The sequence below is a fragment of the Tachyglossus aculeatus genome, chromosome 16 (assembly GCF_015852505.1).
Source record: "Tachyglossus aculeatus isolate mTacAcu1 chromosome 16, mTacAcu1.pri, whole genome shotgun sequence".
In the NCBI taxonomy this organism is placed as follows: domain Eukaryota; kingdom Metazoa; phylum Chordata; class Mammalia; order Monotremata; family Tachyglossidae; genus Tachyglossus; species Tachyglossus aculeatus.
The window spans coordinates 37,317,800-37,343,143 of NC_052081.1; the positions used below are offsets into that span (position 1 = coordinate 37,317,800).

Genomic DNA, 25,344 nt, shown 5'->3' on the forward strand with positions numbered 1-25,344 from the left:
GTGACATAAGTGACTTGCCTAATGTCACACATCAGACATGTGGCAGAGCCGGCATTCAAACCCATGACCTCTGACTCCAAAGCCCGTGCTTTTTCCACTGAGCCACTCTGCTTCTCCTTTCCTTTTTCCTTTCCTTTCTTTCCTTCTTTTCTTTCTTTCTTCCTTTCCTCCTTTATTTCTTTCTCTTTTTCTCTTTCTCTCTCCCTCCCTCCCTCCTTCTTTCTTTCCTTCCTTCCTTTATTTTCCTTTCTCTTTCTTTTTCTTCCTTCCTTCTTTTCTCTTTCTTCCTTTCCTCCTTTCTTTCTTTCAACTGCTTTCTTCCTCACCTGCAGTCTGATGGTTCTTGGGCCTGAACCTACAGGCTGGTATTTATCTGCATGGCAGGGCTGAGGTTTCTCAGACTCTGGGGGTGGGGGCTGAAGGGCAAGGATACTGAGGTGAACGAAAGGGGAGCCTCAGGCAGGAAAAGAAATGGGCAGGTTTACCTACTATTCTACTGACTTGGAGAATGAGTGGCGATGGGAGTGGGCTGGGTGAGGGGGTCTCCTGGGCTGCAGATTCCCAGATAATGTCCCCTCAGATTCCCAGTGTAGTAAGGGCAGGGGTCTTTCCCATTGCAATCTTGGTGTGGGGTTGGGTGGGGGTGACCTTGAATGGGGCAAGTGAGGAGCACTGAGCAAAAGAAGGTTGTGATAAGAAGGCAGATTGGGGGTCATTGTAGGAGAAGGGGCAGAGAGTGGGCACGGTTGAATTTCCTTACTAAGAAATGGGCTGAAGCTGCAACAGGAGAGAAATGTTAGATGAGAAGAATTACTTCCTTTTGGGGAGGGGCAGAAGACATGAAAATGGTGGATGGGGAGAAGGTATACATTAGGGAAGCTATGGAATCTCTCCATTCAGAGATCTCAGGGCAGGAGAGACACCCTTGCTTGAGAGGAGAGCCTGGAGGCAAAGAGATGGTCAAGGTGGATTATGGTGGATTGAGGGTGTTGGTGTTACTTTGGGGAGAGTGGGAAGGAGATGAGTGAAGTATTTGAGCCTGAGGAGCTTTTCCCTTTCACTCTCTCTCTCCCTCCCTCCCTGCAGACTCCATGATTTTTAGCAACTCCAGCGGAGCAGCTTAGCTCCTCAGTGGACTGTCCCGTGGGCAGGGCCTGGCGCTGACCAAGGGGATGTCAGGAGGGAGGGGACTCTGACTTTCTTCCACCTTCTCTCTGTCATTGGGCAGCAGTAGCAGGAGCAGGGTGGCTTAGAGAGGAGAGCATGGGCCTGGATTCCGAAGGACCTGGGTTTTAATCCTTACTCCACAATTTATTTGCTTTGTGACCTTGAGCAAGTCACTTAACGTCTCTGTGCTTCAGTTTCCTCAACTGTAAATTGGGGATGCTTGTTCTCCCTCCTACTTAGACTGGGAGCCCAGTGTGGGACACGGATTGTGCCTGACCTAATTAACGTGTACCTACCCCGGCGCTTAGAACAGTGTTTGACATATGGTAAGCGCTTAACAACACCATAAAAAAATAAAAGCAGGAGCCTCCGGAGGAAGGGCTTAGTGAAGAGGAGGAGAGTTCAGAAGCGGGAAGGCAGGTTGGCAGTTGTGTGGGTTGATGGGCGGCCTCCAGTGATGAGATAGGAAAACTACTCGACAAAAGGGGTTTAGGAACAGGTCATCGAAGAGTCCCACTCCATTCCTGACCCCTTTTTTAATGGTATTTGTTAAGCGCTTACTATGTGCCGGGCACTGTACTTAGCCCTGGCGTAAATACAGGCTAATCAGGTTGGACACGGTCCTCGTCCCACATGAGGCTCGCAGTCTTAATCCCCGGTTTACGGATGCGGTAACTGCAGCCCAGAGAAGTGAAGTGACTTGTCCAAGGTCACACAGCAGACAAGGGGAGGAGCCTGGATTAGAACCCAGGTCTTTCTGACTCCCAGGCCGAGGCTCTTTCCATTAGGCCACACTGCTTCTCTCACCCGCAGTGGACCCAAGCCCCTCAGGAAGATACAGGCCTGAGGAAGTCTTCTAGACTGTGAGCCCACTGTTGGGTAGGGACCGTCTCTATGTGTTGCCAACTTGTACTTCCCAAGCGCTTAGTACAGTGCTCTGCACACAGTAAGCGCTCAATAAATACGATTGAATGAATGAGGAAGGACGGCCCATGAGTAACTCGAGCCTCCAGCCTGGCCTCAACCCGTTATCCATTCATTCATTCAGTCATATTTACTGACCACTTACTGTGTGCAAAGCACTGTACTAAGCGCTTGGGAAAGTACTCTCCCCTCCCCACCAAGCAATAGTTCCCCAGCTCTTGACAAGTCCCCATGCAGCCCCTAACCCATTACCCTTTGTCAAAGACGGCTCTTACTCTCCCTAACCAGTTGCTTTGCAGTGTAAACCCCTGGGCATAGGGGATTGATCAGGAGTGAGGATGACTCAGTGCACACCCTCAGCACTACTGTAATCAATCAATCAGTCAATCACTATACTGTAAATACAACGTCTCAATCTTGCTGGAGGTAATAAGCACTGTGACATCTGTTAAGCACTTACTATGTACCAAGCACTGTGCTGGGGTAGATACAGGTCTCACGTGAGGCTCACAGTCTAAGTAGGAGGGGAAATGGGTATTGAATCCCCATTTTGCCAATGAGGGAACTGAGCCACAGAGAAGTTAAGTGACTTGCTCAAGGTTACACTGCAGGATTGTAATCCAGCCAAGGCAGGATTAGAACCCATGTCCTCTGTCTCCCAGGCCCATGCTCTTTCCACTAGGCCACACTGCTTCCCATATGGTAGCCCTTTCCCCTTTCCCCTCTGAGCCACTGGTGTTCTAGCAGTGTTCACCAGGATGATCAGGGGCAAGAAAGGGGCATGGACAGACAGAAAATCTCTTCATGGACAGAGTGTGCACTCTGCAAGAGTATCTCTCTTAGAGACACTCTTATGGCGACAACCTCTTTTACCACCTCTTTTGTGATGAAAGACAACTCTGTGTGATCTAGGGTAAATCTCTTCACTTATCTGTGCCTCAATTCTCTCATCTGTAAAATGAAGATTATTACTATGTGAGACAGGGACTGTGTCCTGACACAGGCCCTGATTAGCTTGTATCCACCCCAGCGCTTAGTACAGTGCCTGGTACACAGTGTTGAACAGATATAAAAAAAAAAGGTGGGGGAGAGAGAAAGCAGTTGGGAGGAGAATGAGGGGGGCAGGAGGGAGGGGGTCCTGCAGGGTGTTGCAGGTGAGAAATGACTCCCCTGAAATTCTAGTTCTCAGCAGAGAGGTCCACAGTAGGCACTCAATAAATACGATTGAATGAATGAATGAATGCCTTTCTGTTTCCCTCTCTAGACTCATTGTGGATAGGGAATGTGTCTGCTAATTCCCTTCTAGTGTCCTCTCCCAAGCGCTGGTCCAGTGCTGTGCACCCAGTAAGTGCTCAATAAACACCACCAACTGATCGATCAATTGAAGGATTGACTGTATATATGTATGTATGTTTGTACATATTTATTACTCTATTTATTTATTTTACTTGTGCATATCTATTCTATTTATTTTATTTTGTTAGTATGTTTGGTTTTGTTGTCTGTCTCCCCCTTTTAGACTGTGAGCCCACTGTTGGGTAGGGACTGCCACTATATGTTCCCAACTTGTACTTCCCAAGCAGTTAGTACAGTGCTCTGCACACAGTAAGCGCTCAATAAATACGATTGATTGATTGATTGATCGATCAAGGGATTCATTCATTCATTTGATCAATCAATCGTATTTATTGAGCGCTTACTGTGTGCAGAGGACTGTACTAAGTGCTTGGGAAGTACAAGTCGGCAACATATAGAGACGGTCAATACCCAACAACGGGCTCACAGTCTAGAAGGGGGAGAGAGACAACAAAACAAAACATGTAGACACGTGTCAAAACCGTCAGAATAAATAGAATTATAGCTGTATGAATAAAATTATAGCTATACGATGGGGCCGGGAGTCCAGTTCTGGCTGAATCTGGAAGGAGTGGGGAGTGGAGAAAGGGGAGGTGAAAGAGCCCCTCGAGGCTTGGACAAGCCTCCAAGAGCATCTGCTCGTCCCCCTGCCCCCCACTGCCAGACTCGATCGGGGTCAGCAGGGTCAAAGTTGGGAGGAGAGACCAGGGTTGGGACATTCCCTCTCCTGGGCGCCGTGGCTCCTCCCCGACTCCCATCTGCGGCTTTCCTAGAAGCCAAGATCCCTCCACCCGGGGCCCAGAGAGAGGCCCTGGCGCCGGGGCCTCAGGCTCAGGTGGTGACCCTGGGCCTTGGCCTGACTCCAGACCCACTAATTGCCTCCTGGCTCTTTCTGGCTTGGGGGGGACCCAGGCGTCTTTACTTCAGCTGGGCCAGGCTGGGCAGCTCCCAGAAGGGCATTTGCTGGGCTCTGGGGCCAGTGGTCCATCCCAGTCCCCCTGAGGGGCCTGGAGAGTGGAATGTTTGCCCCAGAGTCCTCCTTGCCAACCTTGTGGCTTGTGGTCTAAGGCCCTCCTGAGGCCACCCAATTGTCCAGGTGGGGAAGGTCACAGTTGGGGGGAGTGACATAGGGGAATGGGACTGATGGTGGGGGCATTCCTTTGCCATACCAGTAGGTTTGCCAGAGGATGCCAACTCAAGCCTGGAATTGGTCCCCTCTCTGGAGTGGGAACGAGGAAGAATGTGGGGTGGGGGAAAAATAGGGGATGGGGAGAGGCTGAAGCTGGGATCCAGGGAAGATGGTGGAGGGGGCAAGGGCATCCCAGAGTTCTGAGAACCTCTCCTGGATGATGGGACAAGGAGCCGCCCAGCCTGGAGGACCCTTAGCTCCCATAATGGGGTGTCCGCTGCCCACCCAGGGCAGAGGGGATAGAGACCCCTTCAAACTCCCACCCCCACATCGTCCCTCACCTTTCCCCCTTCCCCTTTGCATTCTCTCCCCACACCTTCTCTCCCCATTTCTCCACACCTTCCCATCCTCCCCGTTGGGCACCTAGGGTCCCAGCTGCAGGCCCGGAAGAGGTTGGGCCCACCAGAACCTCTTCCTTGAAACACAGGCTCCGACTTCACCTTTCCTCTCTGGGCCAGGGGCTCGTTAACTCAGAACACAAACAAGCAGTGACAACCAAGAGGAGGAGAAGAGGGTAGGGGTTGGTGGCCCATCGGAGTTGGTGGCCTATGGGCCCACCCCTTTCCCCAGGGCTGGCATAGCCAAGTGGAAAGATCCTGGGCCTGGGAGTTGGAGGACCCAGGTTCTAATCTCTGCTCTGCCACTTGTCTGCTGTGTGACCTTGGGCAAGTCACTTAACTTCTCTGTGCCTCATTTCCCTCATGTGCAAAACGGGGATTCAGTCCCTGTTTGCCCTTCTACTTAGACTGGGGGCCCCATGTGGGACCTGATAATCTTATATCTACCCCAGTGCTTGGAGTGCTTGGCACACAAAGTGCTTGGCACATACAGTACTTGGGGGCCTGGACTAGTGCCCGGAGAATAGTGCAGGGGCAGTGATTGGTAGAAAGAGTGGGCTGGTGCCCCTGGGAGTGTCCTATGACTTTTTGAATCTCAGTTTACCCCTCTGTGCCAGGGATGGTGGTGGGGTTGGGGGGTGGGGAGGAGCAGTGGCTGTGAGCCCGCTGTTGGGTAGGGACCGTCTCTATATGTTGCCAACTTGTACTTCCCAAGCGCTTAGTACAGTGCTCTGCACACAGTAAGTGCTCAATAAATACTATTGAATGAATGAATGAATGAATGAATGGGGGTTGGACCTGGTGCCCGGGGTAGGTCACCCTGGAATGAGGTTCAGGGGACCTAGGGAGGGTCTCTCTGGATGGAGCCTAGAGATCTGGAGAAAGTCACTAAAGGACTAGAAGACTTGAGGGAAGTCAAACTGGGATTTGGGTCTGGGGTCCTGGGGTGGGCTTCCCCCTCCCTGATTTGCCAATCCCAGCTCTTGGGCTCTCTCCCTACCTTTCTGTCTCAACAACAGCAGATCAATGGAGCCTGTGTGAGCCTGATGTAAGAGCATCCCCTTACCATCTGACCCCTCTTCACCCCCCACCCCATCCCCAGTCCCTACCCTTTTCGGTCTTGACAGTGCCAGGACAACTTATCACCCTAGGAGGACAGAAAAAACACTCCAGGACACACACAGCACAGTGTCACGCCAACACCCACAGACACAGATTCACCAGATACATACACATGGATCCACTCAGGCTTACATACACCCACCCTCACAAATACACCACTACATGTGTGCAGTCACAGAGATTCTCGCAGATACTGACATATATACACGCATAGATTCAGCAGGGATTTGTTTGGTATGGGGAAGTCGGTCCAACAGAAGTCACCCTTCAGCCCTGGGGTCTGGATCACCCAGAGATCCCTTTCTATGGGAGCCGGGGTGCCCCCAGCCTGCCTCTGAGTCCGTCCCTGTCCCGGTGACGAGGCTGGGAGGGAGTGTGAGAGAGGGGGAGGGGGAGAAGGGAGGGAGGGAGGGAGGGGAGAGAGTCCAGGAGAGACACAGGGAGAGGGAGCCAGAGGCGGCGGAAGCAGCTGACTGTGGGGGCCCGGGCAGGAGCCTCTGCTCACCCCAAGGCTCCAGGGGCCATGCCCCCGCCCCACCATGAACCTGGAAGGGCTGGAGATGGTGGCAGTTCTGGTGGTCCTTGTGCTGTTTGTCAAGGTCCTGGAGCAGTTTGGACTCTTTGAGCCTGTCTCCTTGGAAGGTAACTCAGGTGTCCTGAGCACCCCTTGGTGAGGCGGGGAGCCTTGGTCGCTGCCCTGCCCCTCCCTGGGCAGAAGCCCAGCTCCTTAACCTGCATCCACCCCTCCGGGGGCTCTTTCAGGCTGGTGAGCGGCAGGGCTGTATTGGAGACAGGACAGCGGAGTGGTGGGCTTGTGGCGGGGGGAGGGTTGGGGCCCTGGGGAGGCCCTTTCTTGGGGATGAGGCTCTGTGGGTGGAAGGGACCCTGGACCAGAGGGGCTCCATGGGGCAGAGGCTGTGAGGATTCTCAGCGTGGCAATTGGGAAGGTTAGTGGGGTGGGGAAGATTTCCCCTTCCACTCCCTCTCCGAGTGTGGGGTGGTGGAGGGGAGCAGGGCTGTTGGGAAGAGAGGAGAAGAGGATCTGTCCAGTTGACCCAGACAAGAGTTTGGGGGGCTGGAAGTAAAGGGACAATTTGGGTGAATTGGGGGCATTCTGGAGGGAGAGCTTGGGGGGTGTATCTGGGGGAAGTGCAGGGTGAATCTGGAGGGGGATGAGGAGGGGTGTATCTAGATTAACATGGGGAATTAATTCTGAGGGGCTTAATCGGGGTCTTAGCTGGGAGGGAATTCTGAGGTATGAGGCCCTGTCACATTCCTCTCTGACACTCCAGGCTGTTATTGTGTGACTGGGTGTGAGGATGTGTGTTTAAAATTCTGAGTGTGCCTGTGAGTGTAACTGAGTGATTGTGATTGTGCCGTGTGTGTAACTCTTGTGTTGTGAGGGTGTGTGACTCTGCTGAGTGTGCGTGAGAGAGGTGGGTAGGGGCAAAACTGGCCTGGGGCTGGGAGGGTCTCAGCAAGGTGGAGCAGCGGACTGCCAGGCAGAGCTGGGGGTTGGGGTAATAGGGGGGTGGGGAGGGGGCATCAGAGTGATTCTGCACTGCCTTTTTTTTGGTCAGGGGGTGGCCGGGCGGTCCCCTTCAAACTTCTCCCAGCCTTTCACTCTCCCTTCATGCTCCCACCACTTCCCATCTTGCCCCCACTCTAAAATCCCTCTCTTGTGGCTCACTGGAGGACAGAGAGGCTTCCTGAGGGCCAGCTGGGAGGAGGGGAAATCGATTCTTCAAAGGCACCTGGAGAAAACAGCTCTCTCCTCTCTCCCTCCTTCCCTCCCTCCCAGGGAACCAATCTAAGGGGACACCAGGATCCCAGAGCCAGACCTCTGCTTAGCCCTTAGGACCTTAGGACATTTGCCTTTGTGTTACATTCTCGGGGGAAACCGCTCCCCTAAATCCTGGCCCTCCATTGCCTTGCTCGGGCTCCCAGAATTTGAAGAGGGGGTTCCTCCCCACATACAGGGCAGGAGGCTAGGAGGCTCTCTGGGGGCGGTCTGGCTGGGAGGAGAGGGGCAGATGAGGGAGCTGGGAGGGGCCGTGGAAAGGGGAGGGTACAGCATACATGAAGGGGCTGGAGAAGGGCTGTCCCAAGGTCAGGGGCTTAGTGGAGTGGGAGGTACGTTCCCTTGGGTTCCCTATATGCAGGTGATTCCCCCATCCCTAGGAACCAGCTCCTTGGGGCTGGAGGCTCAGCTTCCCCCTCCATCCTCCAACCCCTCCCTCTCCTGCTCCCACGATCCTGGTTCTCCAACCCTGCTGAGGATGGGAGAGGGCAGCAGGAGGGCTGGGGGTTAGACACCAGGAGGAATGTGGGTGATTGTAGGGGCTCAAGGGATGAGTGTTGGGGGGACTGTCCTGCCTAGAAGCAGAAGGCCGGACGAATGACCTTGGCAGGAACTGAGTGTGTAACCCATCAGCTACCCTGCCTCAGGCTCGCACTGCACTTGACCCAGGACGAGTCCTCAGGGCCCGGCCTGATCCCCAACAGTGGGTATGTTGGAGGAGAGGAAGGAGGAGGAGGAGGAGGAAGGGGGTCACGTGATCTTGCTGGGGGATCAAAAACTTGGGGACACCAATGGTCCAGGAGGTACTCTAGCTGGGCCGAACTGATTGGCTCCCAGAGCAAGAGGGTCTCCCTTCAGCATCTCTCCCGGAGAATTTGAGGACCACACTTAGGGGGATGGATGGGGAGGGATGGACTGGGAGAGGGTGAGAAGGGTTGGAATCTGATTAGAGGGGGACAGAGGCAGCCCGGAGAAGGGAAGCAAGGTGAGGTCTGGGGCTGGGCCTGAGCTGGTCCTAGCTCCTGGAACAAGGAGGGGGTGGGAGCTTCCCAGGCCCTGGGGGAACGCTGCCCCTTCCCCCTTCCTGCCCCTCCTCAACCCCTCCCCAGCGGGTGCTTTGCCGGGGCCCCGGGGAAGGCAGTGCAGGACCACAGCGGCTCTGCGCCCGCCGGCGGGAAACCAAAGCCGAGACTAATGGAGCCGTGGGCGCCAGGCCAGGCCAGCGGATCAATGCTCAATGGACACCCCTCCTTTCCCTTCCCATCCTTTCCTTTCCCTTCCCTTCCCCTCTCTCCTCCCTCTCCCGATCTGGCCCAGCCAGGCCTCGGGAGCCGCCTTGGCCCTGACAGGTCTTCTCCAAACTCCCACCCCCTCCAGCCCAGAGGGTTCTAGACCCCGAGGCCTGGCTTGGAGGGGAAAGAGCAGGAGACCCTGGCATCTGGGGGTAGGGAGGGGGCACCATGGGCAGAATCTCCCTGTCTTGGCACGACTGGTGGCCAGGCCAAGGTGTTGTGGATGGGAGCTCTGGGAGAGAAGGGCCCAGCTTTGTTTATCATTATTATTATTATTACTGTTGTTGTTGTCAAGTGCTCCCTGTGGTGCTTGGGTAGATACAAGGTAATCAGATAGGGCACCGCCCCTGTCCTACATAGGGCTCTTAGGGTAGGGCGAGTGGAAACTTAATCCTCATTTTACAGATGAGTAAACTGAGGCACAGAGAAGTTAAGTACTTGCCTGATGGGTGACCTTGCCTGCTCCACCAGTTGCCTGCTGGGTGATCTTGGTCAAGTCTCTTAGCAGCATGGCTTAGTGGAAAGAGCCCGGGCTTGGGAGTCAGAGGTCATGGGTTCTAATCCCGGCTCTGCCACTTGTCAGCTGTGTGACTTTAGGCAAGTCACTTGACTTCTCTGGGTCTCAGTTACCTCATCTGTAAAATGGGGATAAAGACTGTGAACCCCATGTGGGACAACCTGATTACCTTGTATCCCCCCAGCGCTTAGAACAGTGCTTGGCACATAGTAAGCCCTTAACAAATGCTATCATTATTATTATTATTGTTATCTTTGTGCCTCAGTTTCCCCCCTGTAAAATGAGAATTCAGTAGCTGTTCTCCCTCCTACTTAGCCTGTGAGCCCCATGTGGGACAGGGCCTGTCTCCAACTTGATTATCTTGTCTCTGTCTCAGTACTTAGTATAGGGCTTGACCCTCAGTAAATACTTAAAAAATACTATATAATAATAATAGTAAAAATTACTTGCCCAGGGTCACACAATAAGCAAGTGGCAGAGCCCGGCTCCTGGTCTCCTGCTTCCCAGTCCTGGGCTCTTTCCATGTCGCTGCTCCTCCAATCCAGGGAGGTAGGGATGTCGAGGGGTGGGGGCAACGCTGGTGAAGATAAAAACCACATCTGGTGTAGGTTCAGGTGATCCGGTCTACCAGTGTGTGTAAATAGGTATGTGGGTACGTATGTATGTATGTATGTGTGTGTAGGTGTCTGTTCATGCTTCACTGTGGATACTGGCCATGTCTGTCACCCAGGTGTGCCCACCCGGGGCCCTGATGCGGGAGGTGTCAGTGACTCCGAGAGCTGGGGGAAGTCCGGCCAGCAAAGGCAGCCGTTCCGCGGCTCTTTCTGCCCCGTTCCCTATCCCAACCCATCCCACTCCCTCCCATTCCTCCCTGCTTTTCCCTGCCCTGCTGCCCCTCTCCCCGCGCCACCTCCAGGCCTCCCCGTTGTGTTTTTGTGTTTTCTTTCCTCGGTATGCCACTTCCAATTAGTGCCTGCCTGTGCTGCTTAATTATTTGCATGATAATTTGTATCCAAGTGCATGTTGTCCATTTTAATGTGAAAATGTTCTGAAATCTACCCCTCAACCTCTGCTTCTCTGTCCCCTGAGTGCCCGCAGCTCCTCTCTCCCCAGGGCCCCCGCTGCCTTCCGCGGGCCCCTCGCCTGTCCGTGTGTCTGTCAGTTTTTGAGGCACGGGTGGGGTGGGGGGGTGGGGGGGCTGGGTGGTAGGGCGTTTTCCATGGGGATTAACTCTTCCCCTGCTGGCGGGTCTGTTCTCTCCCCAGGCCACCCTCCCGTGCCCAATAAAAAAGCGCTGAAGCAGCGATTCCTCAAGCTGCTGCCCTGCTGTGGGCCCCAGGCCGTGCCCTCAGTCAGTGAAAGCAAGTGACCAAGTGACCTTCTTTGCTCTGTACTGGGGGTGGGCAGGGTGTGGGCCCCGGGTTGGGGGGACCGGGGAGGGGAAAGGGGGGGATCAGCCCCCACTACGGAGCCTTCCCTGTCTAGTCTCTGCCTAGTCCGGCTGGGCTCTTCTTTTTCCCCCTCTCCCCACAGTCCCCTCGATGGTGGAGGGCATCAAGGGCATGGCTATCTATGATGCTGAAGGGAGGGGAAGCAGCGTGGCCTAGTGGATAGAGCACGGGCCTCGGAGTCAGAAGGATCCGGATTTTAATCCTGGCTCTGCCACTTGTTTGTTGTGTGACACTGGGCAAGTCATTTAACTTCTCTGTGCCTCAGTTATCTAATCTGTAAAATGGGGGTTACGACTGTGATCCCTACGTGGGACACGGACAGTGTCTGACCTCATTAGCTTGTATCTATTCCAGCACTCAGTACAGTAATAAATACCTTTTTTATTTGAAAGAGGGAAGGGGACTGTCCCTCTGGCCCAGGACCCACTAAGGTCAGGGAGGGCCTGAGGTTGGGGTGAGGTGGGGCAAAATTATGAATCGGGGTGGAGTACCAGGAAAAGGGTGAAGAAGTATGTGGGATGTGTGAGAGCTAGCAGGATGTTGTGTCTGGATGTGTGACTCTGTTCAGTTTGTGTGTGTGAATATGTTGCTGTGCCTGAATGCCCCTGACTTTGTATTAGTCTGAGTGTGAGCCTTGGGGACCATGGGTGATTTTGCATGGAAAAGTGGATGTGTTTAGGTGTCTGTATGCATCCCATTGTGTGTGGTTGTATCCGCCAGGGAAGGGTGAAGTGAGTGTACTGTTGTGTATGTTTCTGCATGTGAGTATCTTTGTGGAAATCCAATCCACCAGTAAACTCTATATTGTAGTAAATGCCAACTGGGAGCAGAGGAAGGAGGATAACACAGTCTCTTCCCTTACGGAACTAACAATCTAGTGAGGAAGACAGGAGACATGGGGACATATTAAACAAGCAGTCATAGGCACAATGACAGGATAGCCAACATAACAGTTACCTAAGAACGCACACAAGAGGGAAAATTACCGAACCCATAATTCTGGAAATAGGCAGACAAATGCTGTGGCAGGAGTGATTGGAGCAGTCAAGAACCAGGTGGGATTAATCTGGGAAGACGTCATGGAGGAGGTGAGTTTCCGTACAATTTTGAAAAGTAATTCCAGGATGGGAGATAGGTACTCAGACGCATGAGATATGTATGTGTGTGTGTTTGAGTGAGAGAGAGAGAGAGAGAGAGAGAGAGAGAAAGGAAAAGCAAGAACACAAGCCTAGCCAGCAGTAGTCCAGGGTGTAGTAGGAGACTAGAACAGGTAGAAAGGAGCATGGTGAAACCTTGAAGCTTCATTGAGAAATCTGATGCCTGTGTATTGTTCTGAATGTATGTACAGTTGTTTGTGAGCCTGTGATATGTTCAATCAATAATAGACAGTCAATTGTACTTATTGAGTGCTTTCTGTGTGCAGAGCACCATAAAAAGCGCTTGGGAGAGTACAATATACCATCAATCAATAGTATGTATTCAGAACAAAATACTAATCGCTTGGGAGAGTACTGTAGAATTAAGAGGCATGATTTGTGCCTTCAAGGATCTTCCCATATACCAGGAGAGGTGGACACTGAAATAAATGAAACATAGGAGGAAGCAATGGAGTTTTTAAGATAGGTACTTGCCTGCTGTAGGGAATGATGAGTACTTAAGTGTTTAGGTGGTGTGGAGTACTGAAGGGGTTGTCTGGGGGAGATTAGAAATTATTTGGGAAGACTTCCTGGAGGAAAAAAATGATTTCGGGAAAACTTTAAAGATGGGGAGAATTGGTTTCTGTGGATAACAAGCTGGAGGGAAATTCTAGGCATGGTGGAAGGCGTGAGCCAGAGGTCTGTTGCAGGAGAGATGAAAATGGGACACAGTGAGTAGGTTAGCTTGAGAGGACTGAAGTGTGTGAGCTGGGGTGTAGTGGGAGAGGAGAGTGTTTAAGTAGGAGAGAGGTGATTGAGTGTCTTAAAGTCAGTGGTTTGGAGTTTCTGTTTGATATGAAGAGGAATGGTCAGTCATTTGCACCCTTTATTCTTCCCTCAGTCCCATAGCAATTATGTACATAGCTGTAATTTAATCTATTTGTTTATGTTAATGCCTGTCTCCCCAGCTAAACTGTAAGCTCACTGTGAGCAGGGAATGTGTCTGCCAACTCTGTTATATTGTACTCTCCCAAGCGCTTGGCACAGTGCCTTGCACACAGTAGGAAATATGATTGATTAATTGAAGAGCTTGAGGAGTGGGGAGATGTGCTTAGTCCAGCATGTGGCAGCGTGGCTCAGTGGAAAGAGCATGGGCTTGGGTCATGGGTTCTAATCCTGGCTCCACCCCTTGTCAGCTGTGTGACTTTGGGCAGTCACTTAACTTCTCTGGGCCTCAGTTACCTCATCTGTAAAATGGGGATTAAGACTGTGAGCCCCACATGGGACAACGTGATCACCTTGTATCCCCCCAGTGCTTAGAACAGTGCTTTGCACATAGTAAGCGCTTAACAAATGCCATCATCATTATTATGTGGCCATTTGTAAGAAGAAAGGGGTGGATTCTAGAACAATATTGTGGAACAAGACCCCACAGACTGTATATGGGGAGTTGAAAGAGAGGGAGGAGTCAAGGATAATGCCCAAAGGTTGTAGGTTCGAGTGGTGAGGGTGTCAACAGTAATGGGTAACACAGGTGGAAGAAGGGATTTGGGAGGGACAGTAAAATGAATGAAAGTGCCATATGGACATGTTACTGTGTCTCCTGCATGGTCTGCCTGACTACATGGGGTATTGATAGGGTGCTCTTTGTGTCCTTGTGTGTCCTGTAGAGAGGGGTGGGTATGTCCAGTGGAGTCCAGGAAGGAGAAATGATCCTTTTTATGGTGCTTTTCCTGCTACATGAGTAGTTTTGCTCCTTGCTCTCTCCCCTTCTGCCCCCTCAGACACATTTGCTGGACCCAAGAGGCTCCCTTTCTGGGTAGCTGGGATACAGGGTCCCCAGTAGTGAGGCCAGGATAGACAGTCTCCAGAAGTACAGCTGGGATGGTGGATCCCCAAAAGTGAGAGTGGGATGGAGGATCTTCAGAAGTGTGGGTGGGATGCAGGGTCCCCAGAAGTGAGGCCGGGATGGAGGGTCCCCAGAAGTGAAGCCCTCAAGAAACTGTCCTGGAGAGGATGTCTGGGATCAGTGCAAGGGGGATGAAGAACATGATGGGGAGACTCGGTGCACCCTGGGCTGGGCAGCAGTCCAGAGGGAGTTGTTGTTGGTGGAGGCCCTGAGGGAACCGAAGTGTTGAGGGGGTGAGTCTAAACCTTGGATGGGGCTTGAGGCAAGGGGCAAGGCCCAAATCTGCAGGAATGGGAAGACAGGCCCTTGGGTCTATAGAGAGTTCCAATGGGGAGGGGGAGATGGGGAAGGGGGCAAGATGGGGAGTTAGGGGGAGCTGAGGGACGGAAGACGAGCAGAGAGGTGAGGGCCAAAGGAATGAGAAAAGATGGGTGGAGAGAAGGGCAAATGGGAACTGGCAAGGGGAAGGGGAGGAGTGTGTGTGTTGTGGGGTGGGGGTGGAAGGGAGATGGGGGAGCAGGGTGGGAATGACGTTTCAGCTTCTAGGCCTCCCTGGGCCATGTTTCCGGAATTCTGTATTCTGATCTTGCTGGGGAGATTAGGGAGGGTTGACGACCCACCTGCCAATGGGAAGAGAGGTGGAGGGGAAGGAACGTCAGTGGAGGAAACATTGAGGTGCAGGGGTCTGAGGGGACATTGAGGGGGAGGGGAGTCGATGGGAGGGACATTGGTGGGGGGGATACTGAGAGTAAAGGGCATCAGGGGAAGGATATTGAGGGGGAGAGGTGTGAGGGAAAGGGGTTCAGAATCCATAGCTGGGGGAGGTTGGGCAGGAGAAGAAATGGAGGGGCTGAGGGGAGATGGTGGAGGGGCCGGCGAAGAGTCGAACCCAGCAGGGCCCTCAGGGCTGGAAGGGGACCCTGTGAGCCGGAGGCACGGAGGGCCCCGAGGTGGGTTTCGGGGGTTGGGGCAAGGGCCTGAGGTGCGTGTCCGGTCCGCAGACAGCGTGGAGGATGAGTTCGAGCTGTCCACAGTGTGCCACCGGCCCGAGGGGCTGGAGCAGCTGCAGGAGCAGACCAAATTCACACGCAAGGAGCTGCAGGTCCTCTACCGTGGCTTCAAGAACGTGAGTTCGGAGGCGCCTGGTAGGGTCTGGGTTGGGCTCTGCAGGCGTGGGCAAGATCACTTTCGGGGCATCTAGGAAAAGCGCGGATGGGGTTGGGGAGGGGATGGGAAAAGCGGTGAGGGAGGGAGGGGAGCTAACCTCACTGTTTGCTGGGCTCGACTGCTCAGCCTGGGCTCCCCCCACCCCCCAGGAGTGCCCGAGCGGTATCGTCAACGAGGAGAATTTCAAACAGATTTATTCCCAGTTTTTCCCGCAGGGAGGTGAGCTGGGCTGGAGAGGTGGGATTGGGGATGAGAGGGGATGGGCAAAGGGAAGGAAGTGAGGGAAGGGGATGGAGACATAAGCCTGGCCCCCTTTCCTGTTCCTTTCCCAATGACCCTCCCCGACTCCGACCTCTGTACTCTGGGGTGGGGGGGGGAGATTCCCAAGGTGGAGGGGTAATATGGGAAGACCCTCCAGGAGTGACCACTTTCCAATCCCACCTCCTCCATCTGGACTCCACTCTCCTACTTTGGGGAGGGCGGGGGTGGGGGTGGTTACTGGGATCGGGGAGGGTCTGCCCAAGTGGATAGCCTACCCAATCCCTTGCCCCAGGAATGACGTTCATCCAAGCTTCTTTTCCGGCTTCCCTTTCTTTACCCGCCCCGCCAGATTCCAGCACCTACGCCACTTTCCTCTTCAACGCCTTCGACACAAATCATGATGGCTCCGTTAGCTTTGAGGTGAGGGGCTGCAAGAAGAGAAGAGGTGGGCAGGGGCACTTGGTTTGAGAAGTGACCCAGGAGATAGAAGAGAGGGTGGGGGGATGGGGGAACCGCAAGGAAGGGGAGGTATCCTCAGGTGCAGCCTCAAGCTTTCCCCTCGGTCAGGATTTTGTGGCTGGTCTGTCCGTGATTCTCCGAGGCACCGTGGATGACCGACTCAACTGGGCCTTCAATCTGTATGACCTCAACAAGGATGGATGCATCACCAAGGAGGTAGGGAGCAACAGGGGGTGGAGGTGCATGCGTGGAGGGGACTTTTGGGGCTCATTGATTCCCTGAGACTACAGTTAGGATCTGAGGGGGAGGGTGGGGACTGGGGCAGTGGAAGCCCAGTGGTGCCCCTGACCAAAGTCTCCTTCACTTCCCAGTTGCCCTGAGGCACCAACATTCCAAGTCTCATTCCCTTCCTATCCTGGCAGGGCTAATAATTTTAGTCAAGAGGAGTTAACTCTAATAACTGTAGTCAAGAGGAGCTAACTCTATGATAGAGTTAAGAGCTGGTCATGTTCTGCTGGCAGGTGGTCATGGGGACCCAGAAGGTGGTGGGCTTGGGACAGCTTTCCCCCTTTGACCCATGAGAAAAACGGCTCTAGGAGCTCTGAGCAGGTTCCCTGGGGCTAAGGGTTGTTTCTGGCCAGGCAGGAATCCTGGTGGGGTCTTTGAGTCAGGGACAAGATGGAGAATCCACCCTTAGCCCTACAGCACCTATGTACTGATCCATAATTTATTTTAATGTCTGTCTCCCCTTTTATAATGTAAGCTCCTTGCAGGCAGGGAACATGTCAGTGAACTCTGTCACACTGAACTCCCCAAATGCTAGTATAGTACTCTGCACACAGTAAGCGCTTAATAAATATCATTGATTGATTGACTGATGGTGTGTCCTCTTCCTTCTATAGGAGATGTTGGACATCATGAAGTCCATCTACGACATGATGGGCAAATACACATACCCTGCCATGAGGGAGGAGGCCCCACGGGAACATGTGGAGAGCTTCTTCCAGGTGTGGGGAAGGGGACAATGGAGCAGGAGCCTGAAGGAGCTGGAGGAGACGGGGAGGAGAAAGATGCAGACTGGGAGGGAAAAGGAGAAGCTGGGAAGGAGCAGAGGGCTGGAGGATGGATGGGGGCCATGGGATTGGGAATGACCAGGAGGCTGAGAGATGTATCCAGGGGGCATGGATTGGGAGTGACCAGCAGACTGGGAGATGGAACTGGGGGTATGGGTTGGGAGTGACCAGGAGACTGGGAGAGGGAGCCAGGGGACATATGTTCAGAGTGACCAGGAGACTGGGGAGGGAGCCACTGGGAACCTCTGTCTTTTTCCCCCCCTCTTTGGGAGCTCACCTGCCCTCCCTACCGTGGCCCTTGGGTCTCTCTGCAGAAAATGGACAGGAACAAGGATGGCGTGGTGACCATTGAAGAGTTCATCGAGTCCTGCCAAAAGGTAGCTCTCCTCTGTGTTGTGGTAAAGAAGCGGGGAGAAAAAGATGACCCCTGGCATACCCGCTCCTTCCAGAATCTCTCTTCCAGGGACCCTCCCCTCTTGCTCCCTTCCCTGGCCCTAAAACCCAACTGTCCCCTCACTTGGCCCATCAAGGGGTTCCTTCATCCACAGTTCTCTGAGGGCAGGACAGGGTGGGTGGTTGGATGGATGTTAGCTTTGTTCCCCTCCCCTCCACCCTGTTGAGGGGCCAATCCACTGGATTCCCAATCCCAGGTAGGGCTGAGGGGTTGGGGGGTGTCAAGCAGGCTCCTCAGGCAAGATGATATCCATTTGAAGATGGTTATCCTCCCTTTCTTTCCTCATCCGTTCTTATTTTGCTCTCTCTGTCTCCCCTTTTTCTTTCTCTTCTCCCTTTCTCCACCCCGTCCTCATTTCTCCCTCCTGCTACTTTCTCTCCTTCTCCTCCTCCAATCTCCTCTCCATCTCTTCTCTTCCCCTATTGCCCTTCTCTCTGGCCCGGATTCTGTATCTCTCCCTTCTCTCTACCTGTCTTTCCCAGGATGAGAACATCATGAGGTCCATGCAGCTCTTTGACAATGTCATCTAAGCCGGGCATGGGTGTGTGTGAGTGGGGTGAGGCGGGGTTTGGGGGGTGGGGGCCTTCCTTCTCAGGCCTCCCCCTCACCAGGCCAAACTGGACTGAACCTCATTCCCCTCTCCTCGGTCCCTGGACCGTTTGGTTTCTGCCAGGACTCTGACCCTCCTCTGGCTGCACTGGCCCTGAGATGAGGGGGAGAGGCAGGATTCCTATGCAGGTGGGCCTGGGGAGACAGGGTCAGGATGTACCTGGGGTGGAGGGGTCAGTCACCACATAGACAGGTCCCTTTGGGGCCCGGGGCCTGCCAGACAGCTTCTCACTGGCTGCTACACAAAAAAATACTTGGGTGGACATTGCCCCTCTTCTGACATTGCCCCTCAGCCCTCCCCCATTACATTCACCTCCCTTCCCTCCTCCTCCTCTCCCTCCCCCCACCAGCCACTCAGTCCATCATATTTATGGAGCGCGTACTGTGTACAGAGCACTATACTAAGTGCTTGGGAAAGTACAATATAACGGAGTTGGTAGACGCGTTCCCTGCCTACAAGAAGTTTACAGTCTATAGCCACGGTACCAACCAATAAAGAATATTGCCCTTGCTCCTGCCATGATCAGGTGCTTCCCTGCTCCCATTACTCCCTCCCAGATTGTCCCCACCACCCCCTGGGAGAAGGCCCAAGGGAAGGACAAGGAAATGGCTGGGAGAAGCAGGGGGGGCTGGGAGGGGAAAGTGAGCAGGGTCTAGTTGCCTGGATAGAGGCCAAGGGCAGGGGAGACTTGGAGTGGGTCACTGGGGACCGGACCCAGCTGATAGATGCGCCTGCTGGACATTACATCAGCCTCTGAGCCCAGTCCTGCTCCTAGAGGCTCCCACTGCCCACTCCCCTTTTCCCCCAACATTCCTGTGTCCTGCTGAGTCCTGGATTCTGGGGCTGAATTCTCCATCCCCCTGTCCTAGAGAGAAACATCCTTGGAAGGATGGGAAGGAGGGAGGATGGGAAGGGGCAGGAGGAGGTGGATAGAGTGTAGGTCTTGAAGCTTGTCCAGCTCCCGCCCTCCCCCTGATGTCCAGTTTTCTCGGGCCCCAGACCAGGGTTGGCCTTCAGGGTCCCTTGCCTGCCTCTGTCCTTGGACACCCCTCCCCTCTCTATGACTCACTTTTCCTGCCTGACCCCCCTTGCTGGAGGCATTCCTTTCCCCAGCTTCTCTGCTGGGAGCATGTGGCTTTTATTCAAACCCAATTCCCGGTTTTCCCTGCCCTGGAACTGAGTCCAGATATCCTGGTGGGGGTGGGGAAGGGGCCCGGTGAGCTCTCCTCCAGCTGGGGCTCCAGTTTCCGGAGCCGGGTAGGGTCAGAGGGGCTTTTTCTCTCTCCCTCTCCCGATCCTTTTCCCCAACCCCATCTCCCCCATGTCTCCCCAACCTTTCCTGTTCAGTTTTCCCCAACTACCTCCCATCCTCCCCTCCTTAGTGTCCCTAGCTCTGTTTCTGCTCTTCTTTCAGGAGCCAGAGTCCTTGGGCTGATTCTCTGGGGGTTGGGGGGGAAGAGGGCAGCCACCTCCGCCTCCCCACTGTTTTCTGGTGTGCTCCTTTCCCAACCCACCGGCCCTGTGTCCCTTCCTCCCGGCCCCAGCAGGGCCTCTGCTTGTCCTAAACCACTCAGACCTCCCAGCCAGCGGCGAGCCTAGGGGAGGAGTCACGGGGAGACCTCCAGCACCCCCAGGTCAAGGATTTGGAAACCCACCTCCTTCTCCCCTTCTCCACCCCAGAGGACTCTGCCGGTGGCTTTGCTTGTCAATTCTTCTGTATATTTTGTAAGATACGAAACCACACACAATCCAATAAATACAATGGCTATGCACACAGTCTCGTGTTCCTCCTATGTCCTTCCATGCCACATGCTTCCTCTGGGTTCCATTCTTGGGGGAAGAGGGTGAGGGGCCAGATGCCTGAATCAAGTTGGGGGGAGCAGTGTTTTGTGCCCAGCCTTCCAGGGAGAGTGGGGAGGGCATTGAGGACTGGCAGGTCGGGGTGGGGAGGTGGAAAGGGGTGCTAGGAAGGAGCAGCCCCCCTGGGCAGCTGACATTTCCTGGCAAGAGATATTCTCTCTAGGGACTAATGGCTTGATTTGGCTAGAGAGGCAGATTTGAGCAGGAGACTAGTGCCTTGGAGTGAGAGATTTCCACACGGACCCAGGGGCTCTGGGAAGTCCCTACCCCCTCAACCTCTTTTCCCAGTCCCTGTCCTGCTCTGCTGGGATTCCCAAGTTCACCATTTCTGATGCAAAAACATTTGTGTGGGGGTATGTAGACATTTACTCATGACTGCAGGAGCTCAAGAAGTCCAGATAACAGAGTTTGCTGGATATGTGGAGTCAGGAATTCTTAGGAAAATCCTTGTGTAAGAAGTGTGGAAATTCTAGCTACTGTAAATGATGGAAGACTGCAGGATAAATAAGAACATGCTATATACTCTCCCCCTCTCTTTTTGTCTCCCAACCCCCCACCCCCTCCTTTTCTCTTTCACTAACCTTTCTCAGGCCTTTTGTTTTTATTCATTGCTTATTCTCACGTGATGCAATAGGTGTCACTACATTTCAATAGAAATAGAAAAGCATACCGGAAAAATGTAACTGCAACAGGTAAACCGGGGGCCTGGTTTATTCTGGGGGGCTGCACCTCTCCCACCTCCACTTTGGGTCCTGCTTCATTCATTCATTCAATCGTATTTATTGAGCGCATACTGTGTGCAGAGCACTGGACTAAACGCTTGGGAAGTACAGGTTGGCAACTTATAGAGAAGCAGCGTGGCTCAGTGGAAAAGAGCACGGGCTTTGGAGTCAGAGGTCATGGGTTCAAATCCCGGCTCGGTCAGTTGTCAGCTGTGTGACTTGGGGCAAGTCACTTAACTTCTCTGTACCTCAGTTCCCTAATCTGTAAAATGGGGATGAAGACTGTGAGCCCCATGTGGGACAATCTGATCACCTTGTAACCTCCCCAGCGCTTAGAACAGTGGTTTGCACACGGTAAGCGCTTAATAAATGCCATTATTATAGAGACGGTCCCTACCCAACAGCGGGCCTGGCAGACCCCACAGGGCCAGCCTGGCAGACCTCCGAGGGAGCAACTCAGGGCCAGCCTGGCAGATCCCATGAGGAGAAGCCCAGGACCAGCCTGGCAGAACCTGCAGGGAAGAGCCTGAGAGCAGGCTGGCAGATGGCACACCACCCCAACCGGCGCTGGCTCTGAGTCCTCCCTGGGGGTGAATCATCATCATCATCAATCGTATTTATTGAGCGCTTACTGTGTCTGCACTGTACTAAGCGCTTGGGAAGTACAAGTTGGCAACATATAGAGACAGAATGAAAGTTTTGGGTTGGTTGGTAACACGATCAATGACTTCACCAGAGCCTTTAAGCACGGCAGCCCCAGTAAGGAATAATGCAGCTATGATGGTTCCTCCTCCCCTTCCACCCCTTCCCCTTCCTCCTCCTCCAGCACCTCTGCTTCCTTCTCCCACCCCCCCTTCCTCTTCCAGCGCCTCTACTTCCACCTTCTCCTCCAGCTCTTCCTCCTCTCTCCCCACCTCCTTGTACTAAACTCTGAGACAGATACAAGGTAGTTAGGTCAGACGCGGTCCCTTTCCCACAGAGGACTCACAGCCTAAGTCAGAAAGAGGATAGGTATTGAATCTGCATTTTACAGATGAGGAAACCGAGGCAGAGAAGTGCAGTGACTTGCTTACCTGCAGACAAGTGTGCTTGCATTCATTTCCAACTCATTCCCCCCTGGTTTACCTGTTGTGGTTACATTTTTCCAGTAGGTTTTTCTATTTCTATTGAAATGTAGTGACACATTGTATCACCTGAGAATAAGCAATGAATAAAAACAAAAGGCCTGAAAAAGGCTAGTGAAAGAGAGAGAGACAGAGGGAGAAAGAGGGAGAGGGAGACATTTCTACTAAGCTGTGCTGCTTCTGCTTATTCATTCATTCAATCGTGTTTATTGAGCACTTACTGTGTGCAGAGCACTGTACTAAGCACTTGGGAAGTACAAGTCGGCAACATATAGAGACGGTTTCTACCCAACAACGGGTTCACAGTCTAGAATTACCACTGAGGCACACACACACACGACCACCATTCTCCCCCTCATCAAGACCCTAATGAAAGCCCACCTCCTCCAGGAGATCTTTCCTGATTAATCTCTCATCTCCTGCCCTATTTCTCCCCTAATTCCCACTGCAGAACTTCTGCATCACTTATGTGCTTGGGTTCTCACCATTCATTCATTCAATCGTATTTATTGAGCGCTTACTGTGTGCAGAGCACTGTACTAAGCGCTTGGGAAGTACAAATTGGCAACACATAGAGACCACCACCCCTAAAGTATTTATGTCTAGTTCTCACCTCTATGGGTTTTTTTTCATTGCTTGTTACAGTGCTCTGCACACAGTAAGAACTTAATAAATATGATTACTATTACTTTAAACTCTATTTCTTCTCCCCACCTGTAATTTATTTTAGTGTCTGTCTACCCCAGTGGATTATGAAATAGTTGAGGATTGCAACTGTGTCTGTTGCACTCTCGCAAGAGCTCACCACAGTGCTCTGCACAGCGTATGGAAATAGAGAAGCAGCGTGGCTTAGTGGAAAGAGCACAGGTTTGGGAGTCAGAGGGTTCTAATCCCGGTTTTGCCACTTTGCCAGAAGTCACTTAACTTCTCTGTGTCTCAGTTACCTCGTCTTTAAAATGGGGATTAAGACTGTGAACCCCACATGGGACAATCTGATTACCTTGTATCTACCCCAGCACTTAGAACAGTGCTTGGCTATGGTAAGCAGTCCATGGTAAGTGCTTAACAAATACCACCATTATTTATTATTATTTATTATTATATGTGCTCAATAAAGAGGATTGATTGATTTTAGGTGGGTCAATAAGGTACAGCGTGGCTCAGCGGAAAGAGCACGGGCTTTGGAGTCAGAGATCATGGGTTCGAATCCCAGCTCCACCAATTGTCAGCTGTGTGATTTTGGGTGAGTCACTTAACTTTTCTGTGCCTCAGTTACCTCATCTGTAAAATGGGGATTAAGACTGTGAGCCCTATTGGGGACAACCTGATCACCTTGTAACCTCCCCAGCGCTTAGAACAGTGCTTTGCACATAGTAAGTGCTTAGTAAATGCCATCATTATTATTACCCAATGCCTCTGTCCAAGCCTGCCACAGAAAGCACAGCCTAGTAACCCTCCAGGTCTCTTGTCAGTCAATCAATCAGTGGCATTTATTGAGGACTCACAGTGTGCAGAGCGCTGAATTTAGTTATCGCTTTGGAGAGTACAGTACAACAGAGTTGGTATGTTGTCTGTCTTCCCCCTTCTAGACTGTGAGCCCACTTGGGTAGGGACCGTCTCTATATGTTGCCAACTTGTACTTCCCAAGCGCTTAGTACAGTGCTCTGCACACAGTAAGCGCTCAATCAATCAATCATATTTATTGAGCGCTTACTGTGTGCAGAGCACTGTACTAAGCGCTTGGGAAGTACAAGTTGGCAACGTATAGAGACAGTCCCTACCCAACCGTGGGCTCACAGTCTATATGATTGAATGAATGAACAGAGTTGGTAGACACGTTCCCTGAACAAAGACATCAGGCCACCATGCTGCTGCTGCTGCCTTGGAGGCCTTCCCAAACTGAGCCCCCTCTTTCCTCTCCCCCTCCTTCCCCTCTCCATCCCCCCCGCCTTGCCTCCTTCCCTTCCCCACAGCACCTGTATATATGTATATATGCTTGTACGTATTTATTACTCTATTTATTTATTTATTTTACTTGTACATATCTATTCTACTTATTTTATTTTGTTAATATGTTTTGTTTTGTTCTTTGTCTCCTCCTTCTAGACTGTGAGCCCACTGTTGGGTAGGGACTGTCTCTATATGTTGCCAGCTTGTACTTCCCAAGCGCTCAGTACAGTGCTCTGCACGCAGTAAACACTCAGTAAATACGATTGATTGATTGATTGCTGCTGCTATTCTCGTGTGCAGGTCATGGGTCTAGTAGTAGCAGCAACTTTTGTGGGGGAGGAGTGGAAGAAGGGTCACTCTCAGTGCTGGTTCAAGAACCCAGTGCTTTGCACATAGTAAGCGCTTAGTAAATAGAGAAGCAGCGTGACTCAGTGGAAAGAGCACGGGCTTTGGAGTCAGTGGTCAGGGGTTCAAATCCCAGCTCCGCCAATTGTCAGCTGTGTGACTTTGGGCAAGTCACTTCACTTCTCTGTGCCTCAGTTACCTCATCTGTAAAATGGGGATGAAGACTGTGAGCCCCACGTGGGACAACCTGATCACCTTGTATCCTCCCCAGCGCTTAGAACAGTGCTTTGCACATAGTAAGCGCTTAACAAATGCCATCATCATATATGTATATATGTTTGTACATATTTATTACTCTATTTATTTATTGATTTTACTTGTACCTATCTATTCTATTTATTTTATTTTGTTAGTATATTTGGTTTTGTTCTCTGTCTCCCCCTTCTAGACTGTGAGCCCACTGTTGGGTAGGGACCGTCTCTATATGTTACCAAATTGGACTTCCCAAGCGCTTAGTACAGTGCTCTGCACACAGTAAGCGCTCAATATATACGATTGATTGATTGATGATCATCAAATGCCATTAAAAAAACCCTGTTGATTAGCTGCTGCAGTTACAGCAATGTACCACCAGGTGGCGTGGCCACTAATGAAGGTTCGCGTTACATTTCGCTAGAACGCGGTTAGAGAATCGGCTAGAACGCGGGGAGAACAGGTATAATAATGATGGCATTTGTTAAGCGCTTACTAGACTTTCTAACTAACTAACTAACTAAAGTTAAGTGCTTTCTAGACTGTGAGCCCTCTGTTGGGTAGGGACCGTCTCTATATGTTGCCAACTTGGACTTCCCAAGCGCTTAGTACAGTAAGCGCTCAATAAGTACGATTGATTGATTACTATATGCCAAGCACTGTTCTATTTAACTCCCACTTGACAGATGAGGAAACTGAGGCCCGGGATGAAAGATATGGAAATAAGGCAGCCTTGCTAACTGCTGAGAATGATTTTTTACAAGCAGGATGAGTATAAAAATCACTGACTTTAATTTTTTTTCCTACGAAGTTCAAAAACTTTGCAGAGCAGGTATTCTTTTTTTTTAAATGGCATTTATTAAGC

The 25,344-nt window shown here is 52.2% G+C and overlaps 1 protein-coding gene across 9 annotated transcripts in view; it reads left to right on the forward strand.

Annotated features, from left to right (window-relative positions):
• Nucleotides 1-20,002, forward strand: part of KCNIP2 (potassium voltage-gated channel interacting protein 2) — a 42,200-nt gene extending 22,198 nt beyond the window's left edge. For 2 of the 9 annotated variants that reach the window (XM_038758210.1, XM_038758218.1), the window contains 8 exons: nt 15,204-15,328; nt 15,519-15,588; nt 15,980-16,050; nt 16,198-16,305; nt 16,992-17,096; nt 17,477-17,539; nt 18,099-18,157; nt 19,641-20,002. In XM_038758210.1, the coding sequence (XP_038614138.1) occupies nt 15,204-15,328; nt 15,519-15,588; nt 15,980-16,050; nt 16,198-16,305; nt 16,992-17,096; nt 17,477-17,539; nt 18,099-18,146 (590 nt within the window). In that variant the 3' untranslated portion in view covers nt 18,147-18,157; nt 19,641-20,002. Of the gene's footprint in view, nt 1-10,971; nt 11,068-15,203; nt 15,329-15,518; nt 15,589-15,979; nt 16,051-16,197; nt 16,306-16,991; nt 17,097-17,476; nt 17,540-18,098; nt 18,164-19,640 lie in introns of all 9 variants that reach the window. The other 7 variants (XM_038758215.1, XM_038758211.1, XM_038758214.1 and 4 more) reach the window with 7 other exon arrangements.
• Nucleotides 20,003-25,344: the final 5,342 nt, after the last annotated feature.